Below are 13,223 nucleotides of genomic sequence, written 5' to 3'. Positions count from 1 at the left end.
GCTGATGATGCTCCACCAGAAATATTGCAGGAAAGAAAACTTTGGTTGCAATTTGAATGTATGAATTCAATCCCCTATCACAAGCAGCGGAAATCTCATCATTATGAAATAGAGTATGAATTCGACTTCAGAAGGAATGTTCTGGGAAGCATCGATAATAAAGGGCATCAATAGGAATTGATAGCATGTGTGAAATACGCCACTTCACAAATAGCGAGGGACCGATATAATTTTCATACAGAGAGCCATCGATTACCATTTGATATTTGGACCAAATTCTCGAAGCCTACAGGTGCGGACAGGAGTTTTGAATCAAAACATATGTTTCAGTCATACGACAATAGAGATGCCATTGTGTATGTGCCCAAACAAGAATGGAGTAAAGATATAAAGTGGAGAGAATTCCACGTCAAACGACCTCTACTTGGCGGTTGTATATTGTCGTCACTGAGAGGAAAGACGAAAGTTGAAGACATCGATTTGATAAGAAACAATAATACTTAGAGGATTAGCGGTGGAAATAATATTTGTCTTCCATATGGAGAGAGATAAAAATAAAAGTATTAATATTACTTATGTGTGGGTAAGCAAGAAGGTTAATAAAAGTTAAAACTAAAAAGATGCGATTATAATGAAGAGTATAGATGTAATTAAAAGTAAAGAGATATAACTTTCAATTTGAAGCGTCAAGTTTTCTAAGTAAATGAGATATAAATATATATTGTATTATTGAGTAAAAGGACAAGACACACGTCCGAAGATAAGAAAAAGTATTTTACATTCATTTGTACAAAGAGATAAGGAGCTTTAATATGGCTTTGTAATATGAATTAAAATATTTTATTTTAATAATAAAACAAAAGGCCTTTTGTTTATTTTTATTAAAGGCATGGAGATTTAAATTGCAGTTGATTCGTCCTTTATAATCATTTTTTTTAAATTATGTAAGCAATTTAAGTCAAATAAGCGGACAAGGTCATCTATGGCATTTTAAACTCGATCATCGCAAATATTGCAAAATATTTAATTGTTTCTAAATCTATGTCCGGTCTGTCTCCCTGACCTTGGGAGTTAAAAGCGCAATCTAGACTAGTTTAGAATTGCGTATATATATTTGATCAATCGCATCTTGATTATTAAACTATTTATAGTTTATGTACATAGAATATTATAAAGTTGTATGCTATAATCTTCATTGAAGTTGACTTTCTTGCCCAAATAAAGCTAAAGCACTGGTCCTTTTATCACTGAAGTATTGGATTTATATTTGAAGTCTGAAAATCTATAACTTCCTTCTTATAAACCTCAAATCCATTGTAAAAAGCCTTATACAAAACATTTATTTTAAACTATCACATAACTCTATATTAGTCAAGTTCTAGGACCCTGCTAGCCGGAGAACTCACCAAAGCTTAAATTCGCTATAGAAAAGCCTTGAATGAAGCAATCAACTATTGAAATGAAGGTCTAGCCACTTGGGTGTAGTGGAGCCTAAAGTGCAGGGGAATCTAGGTGATTCTTGGTCGTTGGCCAGAATTGATTGTAAAATCCTATTGGAGAATTGAGCAACTCTTGGATTTTCAATTTGCGGTTTTGGGAACCAACACCTCCTATGTGTACAGAGTCCACTCCTTTGAGAAGATCCTAGTTCTAGCTTGGTAGTAGGGTTGGGTTGGGTTGGGTTGAGTTTGAGTCACAGTTGGGGTTGGCCAGTACACTCAAAGTTAAAGAGTTGAACCTGGTGTGAGTTGGTGGGTGTTCTTCAGGAGAAACCTTAATTGTCCAACCTTGGTGTCTTTCCTAATCCTAAAGGGTGTCCTCTAACCCTAATTTAACCATACTTTCATGGTTGGATCAAACTCTTATCTCCCTACATTATCCTTGCACAACTTGCAAAGGGGGCAGAAATGATGAGTGGTTGTAACTCTTCTAAAAGGTGGAAATTGTCGAAGGTACCTTTGCAAAGGGCAGCCTTGATGAAGAGGCGTGACTCTCTCCCACATTGGAAGATATAAAGGGGAGAACATTTCAATTGAGGACACCTAAGAGATCAATCTGAGAACGTGGGGAAGAAGATAATGCACCAAAATCAAAGACCGGCTACGACCTTAAGGGATACACAATTCCCTTCAAACCACCTCAATAAGTCAGCTAGGAGTGCCACGTAGATCAAACCTCAGTTGTAGGCAACTACTTGGTGAGATATTGGGGGTAAATAAGTATGTTCACCAAGGTGTATGTGTTCAAGTGTTGATTAAATTGAACATTAATTAAGTGATTAAACAAAGAGATTAATGTATTTTAGCTAAAGGAATCAAAAGAACCGACAGTTACAAACTACGACTCACTGTCAAGGACAGATGCACAACCAAAAGGACGGTAGTGCAACTCATGGTCACAAGCATGGCAGACTAATGCCTCGCATATGGTCAGTACAAAAAACACAAAATAACGTGGAAAAGTGTAAAGATAGAATCTGGTTTATGGACAAAAGAGTAAAAGGAATAACCACAATGCACATAGAATGGTAGAACCAACCCAAATGCTTGAAATGGAAAGGAAATGTACTAAATCGACAAAATACAAATACTAAACTATGATTTCAACCAAAATGATGTGTTGCTTTATATGTTTTTGTGATTAAAATAAAGAGACAATAGTGAGAGAAACAAGAAGACCAGTTTCGATGTTTGACAATGCATTCTGAGAGAGCCCTTCAAATCCACGAAACCTACACACACGCAAAGAGAGGAAAATTGTTGGGTCGTATAAGAAGCTTACCTCTGTCAAACCGCCTTTTTAGTATCTCCATCATGATTTGGTTCTCTTAATGGTGTGGATAAAGCCATAGGTGGACCAATTCCTCTCTGCAATTGATGAGCTAGCAATTTGTTAGAACAATCAAATGGCAAGTAGTTTCAATTTTGATGTATCCCTCACATGAAATTTCCACCATCCAACAAGGTTTTTTTGTGCAATGGTGGCCCTATCCAACTTAGCCTTTGGTTTGCTAAATGTAGGACCCTTACGATCAGTAAATTGTAGCCACCACCCTCAATAGAAATTTATCCTTTCATTGTTGAATATTTGATCACGAATTTTATTATCCACAAGCATTCAAACCTTGTGTAGACCCAACATTGTCGATTTGGTCAAAAAAAATGTTTTTATTTAATTTTTAATGCCAAAAACAATCCAAATATTTTGGGGACACTTTTTTATTTTGGGGACATTCCACACATCCCCTAGGTGCTTCAGGGACGAATCGCCATCCCAAATGTCACGAGGCGTTTCCTACAATTTCCAGTTGTTTTTGAAATCAGGGATGGCTAGGGGATGTTTCATTTTTTTCCCATTGTCCCTCAAGTTTCCAAGAAGTAAACGAGTCCCCTAGGGACAGGAAACATGTTTCTAAGTAACATAAAATATTCAGTTGGGATTACCATTTTTCCTCAAAAACAGAGTTTTATATTCTCTAAGCCGTATTCTTTGATCTGTATCACTGCTTTTGCTTGCTTTTGATTTATTTTACACCTCAAAAATCATCTTTGGTTTCAGTTGATTTTTCTCCTCAAAAATTGTTTCTAGTTTCTAGAATAAGAAAAGTTCATGTGGGATGCTATTTCAGAATTTTTACTGTTTTCCTTCAGAAAAATGATGTTTTGTATCATGGTATTTTACAATCTGTTGTGGGACATTTTGTTCGTCTGCTATAGTTTGGAGGGTTTTGCAGTCATTCTCAATATATATCTTTGTTTTCAGGGAAGGACAGTTTAGTTATCCAACATTAGGTTGGATGTTTCTGTGATGATTTCTGCCAAGTTGTTCTGCAAATTATGGGGGGGTCAGTCGAAGAGTCAGTGGCAGGATCTACTCTCTTGTTTTTTCTATGTTGTTTGGCTGCTCTTGGTCATTAACATTCTATGGATCCTGTTTTGAAGAATTTTTTACCACAAGACATGTAAAGTATTTTGTAGTGTAGTACGAGGACCATTAAGTGAGGATATTAAAATAATATTATATTTACTATAAAGGTCGTCTTAAGTTCTATAGATTCAGATATTTTTAGTGCTTTAGTCTGCTATTTTTAGTGTCGCTATTTTTAGTGACTACTGCCTTGAAATTTTTTATTTAAGGAGACTTAGTCCTCAGTTTAATGCAATCATGAGTCCCGTTTTCTCTGTTCATTCAGTCTTTAACAATTTCAAGAACAGGAGATCTTTGCATAAAATATAACAGTAATTGATGCTCATTGGTAAACCCCAACTGATGAGGAGAAATCTTGCTGCTCTTCATCCTTGTCAATATAAAATCAGGTACGCATTAGTAATTCATAATCTGAATTTGACAGACTGTAATGTCTTTATCATATTCTATTCTGATATATAGTCGAGCGATCATATTCATATTAATGCATTCATCTGCATTGCTTGTCTATTGTTGAATCGATGAAGAGCAATTTACTTTTATGCATCAGACTGCATTGCTTATCCATTAAATAGAATCAGTAAAGAATAGTTGGATTCAATTATTTATCTTTGCATTCATATTATAGTGTATACATGTCTACTATATCTTAAACTCAATAGTAAGGGAAGAGACACGGTCTCTGAATCATAGATAAGCTGTAACAGAAAAGAATAATGGAAGTAAATCAGAATCCAAAAGTACATTTAATCCATGTCAGCTGTATTGTAAGCATTGTCATTACATCTCAGTTAAGCCAAGTACGGCTCCATACATGCATGTCATATTACTCAAAAGATTAGTCACTTATTTTCTGTAATCAAATCATCTTCTATTGGTTGTATGACCCAGATCAGTTTGATCAGCATTCTTTATAGTTAACTGTTAAGGCTTAAGAGTCTTGTTATTCTATTAAAACAGAAATAATGATCTGATATTATGTTATAACCTTCATAAGAAAAGCTATGGCTTTTTAAACCAATAGTTGTTTTTGTTGGAGTTTTGTACCAGAATTAAAGATAAACGGCAAAAACAAAATAAATAATGAACACTGAGACAACAATTTATCCTGGGAAGACCCTCCAACTTGAGGAAGAGAAACCTAGCCACAAATATATCACTTTATTGATAAGTAAGCAAAAGTGTGAACTACAATATGCCCAAACACAAGGCTCAAAGCTGAAGTAATATTCAGAAACACAAGATATCGACATATGAAATCAATCCCATACAAAAGCCTCCTGATGAATATATAAAATTACCTTGACCCTTCATTATTTTGCTATTACAAAGAGAAGACCCTTCGCTGTCTTGACCTTTCATTGTCTTGATTCTTCAATGTCTTCACTCTTTGAAAACCAAACAGCCACGCAAGAATAAATTCTTCAATGATCAAGAGCCACATACGCATATGGCTCTTTGATGACCAACATTACATATGAACAAAATCTCCTTAACATGGCCAACTGATTCATCAATGCCTTTCAGCCAGTGATCAAATGCTTTACAGAGGTAATTATCACAGGTATAGCAAATAGCTCCTGCAGCTACCAATCATCAACAGGTTTGTAGAAACCTTGTGATGTTAGGAAGGTGAGGAAGTCATGTTCAGCAGAAACGGAAATCTGGTCAATTTTATGAGTTAGCCAAAGGGAATTGTTGTTGTCTTATATGTGAACAATCCTATGAATGTTATTAACAACCATTATTGTCAGTAGACATTTGAACAATTGGCTTCTTAGCAGGTTACAATCCCATGAAGGTCATTAATGACCATTAATGTTGATAGACATTCAGCAATTACCTTGTCAGATGCTTAGTAAACCAGCAGTCAGTTGAACTCTGAAGTATATTTAGAAGTTGGGAAAGGGTGGTGAACCCTGACACACGTAAATCATGCTACCATCCTTTACCTGCATCCCTAGCATGATTTACTGACAAAACATAAATCATGCTAACATTCTAACCCGCTCTTTTATTACTGCATTTCATTTTACAAAAAAGAGAAAAATGCAAATGTATATTATTGGAATTTACATGCACATGTGGAAAGATTTCATTTCTATCAAGTTTTAGAACGAATGGAAAAGTGCAGATTTCTTATTTTATCAGAAAGATATGATATTAGTATTGATAATTGTTTTTTTATGTTGAATTAGATAGCATACAAAATTTATGGCTGAAAAGCTAGTGAACACAAAGGTATCAATAGAGCCGGGTGTTCATTCAGAGAGGCTGGGATCAAATAAACGAATGCTAGGGGTGATGGGATGAATAGATGGAATTGATCTACAATTTTGGAATCTTGATAACTAATCTTGGATTATTTTGGAAAGGAAGCTTTTTGATTTAAAGTTTGATCTATATATTTTCTTAAAGGGTATTGATCAAAGCAGAGCATATTAAAACGGTTCCTAGCTTAGATAATTATGCTCAAGGAAGGTGAAGTCCTAGGGCCCTCCTATTTAAGAGAGACCTTGAGTTCTTGTCGATAAGTACCGACCCAGTCTTCTCAAGTCTCTAAGATTTGCAGAGTTCAAGCTTGACTCAGCTAGACTGGATTTATATTTCTCTCTAGCTTAATATAGAAAAAAGAATTATACATAAATTGTTCATCTTGGGATTCTGGTTAGGAAGCCCAACAAAAATTATCCTTAGTACCCAAGAGAACAATATCAGAATAAAATTGGTTGTGCACGATTAAAATTGGTTCACATAAACAGTTAGTTTATTGATATGTAAGTCTTGAGCTTAGTTTACTGATATGTAAGTCTTGAACTCTGATTACATGTAAATGATTTGATTTTGATTTTAAGGAAAACTAGTGTTTAAAATTCCAAAGATACAATTTCGAATAGATAATATGGATTCATATTATAAAGTGAAGATGGGGCTGTTAGACTCAATCTTTGTATTACATTCAAGTTGTCTAATATTATGGTCTCAAAATATGACTACGATTTACTTACGAAAATATGTTCTATCACTCCTTTAGAGATCAAATATATAATTCTGAATAAGAACCTGGTGATAATATCATTTTCAGATTTAAGAAAAACAATAATGAAGGGGTAATAGTGAAACAATATTTTATTTGATCATTGATTAAACCTTTTCCAAATGACGAGCACAATACATAGAGGACTAAATGATACCCAAAAGGGCAACATACATCATGAAATTACAAGCAACAGTCCCCCATAAGACAGAAAGAGGACTATAAAGAAACACGTCAGTTCATGTCAAAAGAATAAATCAATTTAAATGAGAAAAATTAGCCAAACGCCTAGCACAATTTGGGATTTCAACTACATCACTGATATCCTCAGACTTAAAGTACCTCTTTCAGAAAGTAATTGTCTCATTAGTAATTGAACTTATAATTTTATAGAGTAACAAATTACTTCAGTTTCGCAATCAACCAGAGAAAAGATGCCCTAAATCATAACGGTGAATAACAAGATATACCATCCACATAGGGAAGTTCTTCAGATGGTTGCAAAGAGCCCAGCTTTGCTGACCTCAGAACTTGTTTCACCACACCCCCATCTCCAGATAGATCTATTACATCTCCCATGGTTTCTGTCAAAATTTATGAAAATAATAGTTAGAGGGTAGACTGTTCAGATCTAAGAATAAAACAAACTCTACAGTTACCACTTGTTTTAATAATTAAAAGTCAATAAGCAACCTACTGATAAACTTGTACTTCCCATTAGGTTGACCTTCAAGGTCTGAGTTATCCAGATCGCTTCAAAGGTCCCTATTAAGAAGATAGGAAGAGAGAAATAGAAAAAGCAACAGCCGTCTTAGGCTAAATTAATACAATAAGGAATGCATCAATAGATTAATGACGATGAGCCAAGATATATGCGAAAAGGTATTATTCATCAAGCAGGTTACTGCTTATACATAGATATATATACATACATACATACATATATGAGCCATTTGCAAACAAGGGCAAAACATTTGCTGTTCGGAATGCTGGTCTTAGCAGTGTAGGCAAGTTCATTTATATGGTGTTACAGAGAGGCCATTGAGATCAACAAGCACATAATAATTTGAATATACTTGATGGATTGGGCTTAAGCTTCCCTTGGAGGCTTATTATTGTTTTAATAAAAACACCTACTGCCTGAAGAGAGTGGTCATTTAATAATTTTGAATTGTTGGTTTGCACAAATTAATGGTCATAATGGCTATTTCATGTATCATCTTCGTGTTCTCTTTCTATATGTGGCCCATTTTTCACATCTTAGTTATATTTAAAAACCCATTTTCTGCTAGCTCTTTTTATTGTTTTTTATCATGTTGTTATATCATGGAGCGTTGATTGGTAATGAAAAAATCTCCTACACAGTCTCTGCCAAAAATCTTTCTTTTCAGTTTTTAATGGACCATGTCTTTAGTTTAGATGTTTTTTCTTTGTGGAAATAGTCAACACCTATTTATGAATGCTTTCTTTCTGTCAAATTATCAAAGTCAACACCATTGGGTATGTTCTAAATCATTCATTCTTGATAGCAATTGTTAATCCATGACAGACATTCTCATATATCAGGATTTTGGATTGTCCAAGGATATCCTTTAGATAGGAAACCTTATGAGACGCCATTGCACTATCTTTTTTTGTTAGTATACTTTTCATGAGTGCCAGATAATTACTGTGATCTGTTGATGCCACTCATTTGTTCTGACAGTAGCCTCTAGTGTTTTGGCAGAAAATTATCTGTTTTACTCTTATGTCTTTTGTGATAAGAACTTCATTTCTTACTTAAATTTGTATTTTTACTCAAGCATGTGCACAGTAGTTTTTGTTCTTAAATATTTCAGATTAGTAGTGTTCTTTGACTGAGAATTTAAATACTGTTTGTCACAACAGATGCGTGTTTCCTAATTTAGTGATAACTGCCTATACACCTTACTTTTGTTTTACCTAATTTAGTGATAACTGCTTATGGACGGCCCATCTGTCATCTCACAGCATTTTCACACATTTATCCTCCAAACTCCTCAATTACCCCTCTAATATTAGTTTGTAGCAATGTTATTTGAGCCTACATCATTGGCCTCTCAGGTGTTTGCATGTAGCAGACATAACTAACCTGCCTGATGACATTTTGTAGCAACTTTGTTTTGGCCGACACCATCAATCAAGATAAGGACGTCAGCTAAAAGTACCATTTGCATTCACGGTTTGGATCATATATATAAATTTCTTCTTTACTTGTTTGTAAACTACAAGAGTACACATTATTCCCTTTGCTTGAGATTACACAAGGAAGAAAAGTAAATAAAGGCCTTAAGGATTCGAAGAATAGGAATTGGACCAACAAGGATTACCAAGTGTTTAGAACCCTCATATGTGATTCTCTAAGTCTTCTATCCATCTTGACTTCACCTCCCACTATCTTTGAGAAAGTACCACAAGCGAAGGAGGACATTAATGTAATGACAAGTTGACTAAAGGTAGGTATCCCCAACCTTTATCTCTTTCTTTTGGTTCTTTTGTTTCTACCGTGACTATTGCATGATTCATGTGATAGATAGCCTAGTGTTTCATTGCCTTACTTCTATCTTGCACATTGTTGCCATTTGTAGCCCTTGCTTACCCCCTAATGGCATTATAGACTTCATAGCTCTTGCTTACCATCTAGTGGTTCCCCTCTTACAAAAAACTCTTTCTAACAGCCCCAAACCAGTTTGTGAAATGATGGTCTTGAATTGTTGGATCTAGAATGGTCTTTTACATTTTTCCCGTTTAGAGGATTTTAGAATGAGAACCCTATATTTAAATCAACACATATTTTAGGAACCCAACATGATTCTCACAGTATTTTGGTCAAGGTGTGTATTATTTACAACATGTTCCCATTATGTCACTTGCCAAGGATCAAAAGCAACCTCAACCCATTTTTATTTATTAGTAATTGTAAGATCACTCTTATGAACACAATTGCAGATAATAACTCCTGGAGTATATTTTTCTCAATATCAACATAGACTGTCTATTCAATGTAGCATTATGCACTGTTGCGTATAATGAAGAAGATATAGAAATATAGCATTATGAACAGTCACATATAATCAAGAAGATATAGAAATTATTTTTTAATGTCAAACATATAGACAATGAGTTGGCTTACACCCCTTAAAAGGATGGGATTATTCTAGTAATTCTAGGTCGATGTCAATGGTGGGTACATCAGGAAACACCCCGCCCCATAGCACTCCTACAATTCCATAAGAAAAATTCCATGAAGTAGCACCCTAGAACTCCTAAAAGATGTCAAATGAGTGATACACCTTAAAATGCTAATGCAACATCTTACAACGACATTTACCAATGCGATGAATAGAGTTACAAAACTTTTCCAAGGCTCAATTGTCATCACCCTCACTCCTTCAATTGATTTGGCACCTCCAATAAGGATACAATATACAATGAACACCAACACAAACAAGCCTCTACAATTCAATCCTCTTATATCAAGGACCATGTCATCTCGCACAAGCTTGAAATGTAGATGCAATCCGCTAGAAACAACAACTTGCTAAACATACTTACCTTTGATCATACAATATCTTCTTATGAAATTTACGGTTCCATTTTCAACACTACTAATGATAAATGAACAACTACCTTGTGGTCCACTCACAAATCCTACCTTGGTATGCATAGGATGGACCCTTCACAAAATCTCAAAATATACTAATTCCATTCCTCACTAAACATCTTATAAAATCTTGCCCAGAATCAGCCCCAAATTAGACATCATCAACCGACCCAATAACATTCCTAATAATCTCAACAAATCTCACATTGTCAACCATGCTGACAACATTCATAACATGTTCCAGGTATTGAATCATTAACCAAGCCAATGAAGTTCAACAAGGTCAAAAGAATCATAAATAGTCAATGTCAAAAAAATCAGCGCTTCTCTCTAGATCATAAAAAGGCATAAATGCCACAATCACCAACATTAAACATAATCAAGAAAATAGTGAGCAAATAAACAAACTCATGGACCTAGAAATTGACATCAAATATAATAGAAAAATAATGCAACTCACCTCCAACATGGGTGCATCTTACAATGTCTATCCTTCACTCCAAATTTGGGAGGTAACTTATGATGCCAATTGTACCCTTCTCTAAACTTTGGGGCAACTTACGATGCACTCTTGTTAATATGAGTTTCATTCCACTACGACATGCAAAATCAGACATCCAATGTTCCAGGACGAAGCATCGACTACTTAATCCTCTCTTGATATAAGGTCATCTTTCATGCTAAGCTTGCAAAGTAAGATCAAGAAGACTTCAAGGTTCCTTCAATTGTGGATACATACCCGCTCAATGCAATAACGTAATTTGTTGGTAATCACTTGTAGACTTACACCATTCATTCATGAATATCAACTCTTGCGCTTCTAAACATTTGGTTGCACAATGTGCAATGAAAATATAATTTTATTTTTCCAACTTTTCCACTTCAACTCAACCTTATTTCTACTTCTAATTCTAACTATAAATGCAAGGAATCGTGGATGATTTGGACTCTACTAGATGTAGCTCATAGTACACGGGGACGCATCCTGCCCCACGCAGCGGGGACTTGGGGACTTCATTCCCCCATCCCTAGTGGCACTACCAGATTCCACCACCTCCATCGAGGATGGGGGGACATCACGATGTTAACTATTTGCTGATTTGACTATTTATGTTGAATGTTCAATGTTCCAATTCAATGCAATATTCAAGTATTTACTCTTTTACATCTTTTATATCTTATATTGCAATACATATTTTCATTACTAGCATTTTAAGTACCATATGTATAGTATATACAACCCCCCCAGCTCCCTGTCGTCATCCCCACACTCTCCCCCTGTCATCCCCAAATTAAGGCCCCTCTATCCCCCCGTCCTGTCCCCCATCTCCTAGGTCGGTGTAACTATGATGTAGCTTAATCAACAACTCCGCCCACCTAGTGCAAGCTTCTAAGGAACACTTGAATGGTTTTAAAATCAATAACCCCTCTCCAATCCCATCAAATGGATGCAAACTAAAGATGGACTATCAATTGAAGTCAAGTGCTTCCAATCATTGGATTACCAGACAAGGTACTCCTACCATCAACAAGAGGCTAGTGGCCCAGATTTGTTCGAGTCATCGAAGCAGACATCCAAAGCTACTTTCATTCAACTAAACTACTTCAAAATGAAAAGATATCTAGTCAAAGTGACAAATTGAGGAAACCATGCAACACTTCAAAGCAATATTAAGTGATTCACCATGAGAACCAACAATGAACCATCAATTACTTCAATAGCATTATAGAAACAATTTGATCAAGTCTCTCCCTTAGCTGGCCTATTCTAATCTTCTAGCTCTCAACTTCTCTCTAATCTCCTAATCTCTTAAATCTAATGTAACAAACGAATTTTCTTAACTCCTAATCTCTTAATCTCTTTGTCCATTTATCTGACCACCTGTGCAACATTTCCCACAATAATAACAAGTACTCCATGATAAATCCATATCAACATATAACACAGATAGTAGTAAAGAAATTAGTTAACTACCATCATTTAGAAGAACAAACAACTGCTAACTACCATTATCAACAGTAATGGCTAACTACCATCATCATTAAGAAGTATACATAGTAATTGTTAACATTCAAGTTCATATGAAAAATAAAAATGGTTAAATATAACTACCCTTTTCACATGAACGAGGAATCAATAGTTTTAACTAATCATCACAACGGCTATAATTTATTTTTAAATAGGTAAAAATTTTGGGATGTAACATCTAACCCCTTATAAATGAGAAGGCCTTGGCCTCTTATAACAACTCCATTAGAGCAAAGGACTAAGATCAAGTGAGATCAAGGGCCGAGATTTAACCCCACAAACCCTAATTAGGGTTGCTAAATTTACAACCGTCTACGTGAGGACATGGGCCAATGAGAAAATAGGACACTTGGCATGATGTGATTGCTTGTGCTTGAAATCAGAATTTTCTAATTAGTTGTAATGGTTGTCATTCTCAAATTGTTTCATCTTTCAAGTCTGTTACAAGATTCAAGAAGAGTTGGCAGATTAACGGATTTCCGGATGATTCATTGATTAGCAGAGGAACAAATGTGTTCCTTATAAAGAATTACAAGGACGTTGTTTCTAAAAGAAACAACGTAGACTGAAGACGGAATTAGAAACAAAACTAGAGACAGGATAGGAAA

The 13,223-nt window shown here is 35.1% G+C and overlaps 1 protein-coding gene across 1 annotated transcript in view; it reads right to left on the bottom strand.

The window, feature by feature from the left end:
- LOC149562238 (FKBP-like peptidyl-prolyl cis-trans isomerase family protein) overlaps nt 1-13,223 on the bottom strand; it is a 62,572-nt gene that overhangs the window by 29,559 nt on the left and 19,790 nt on the right. Inside the window, exon 2 of the mRNA XM_089825781.1 lies at nt 7,435-7,548. Coding sequence (XP_089681907.1) covers nt 7,435-7,543 — 109 coding nt within the window. The 5' untranslated portion in view covers nt 7,544-7,548. The remainder of the gene's footprint in view (nt 1-7,434; nt 7,549-13,223) is intronic.

This window comes from Cupressus sempervirens, chromosome 4 (assembly GCF_028749045.1).
Source record: "Cupressus sempervirens isolate cs-2001-9-10 chromosome 4, ASM2874904v1, whole genome shotgun sequence".
In the NCBI taxonomy this organism is placed as follows: Eukaryota; Viridiplantae; Streptophyta; class Pinopsida; order Cupressales; family Cupressaceae; genus Cupressus; species Cupressus sempervirens.
Note: the sequence above shows the minus strand (reverse complement) of the source record. Positions and strands in the feature narration are given on the sequence as shown.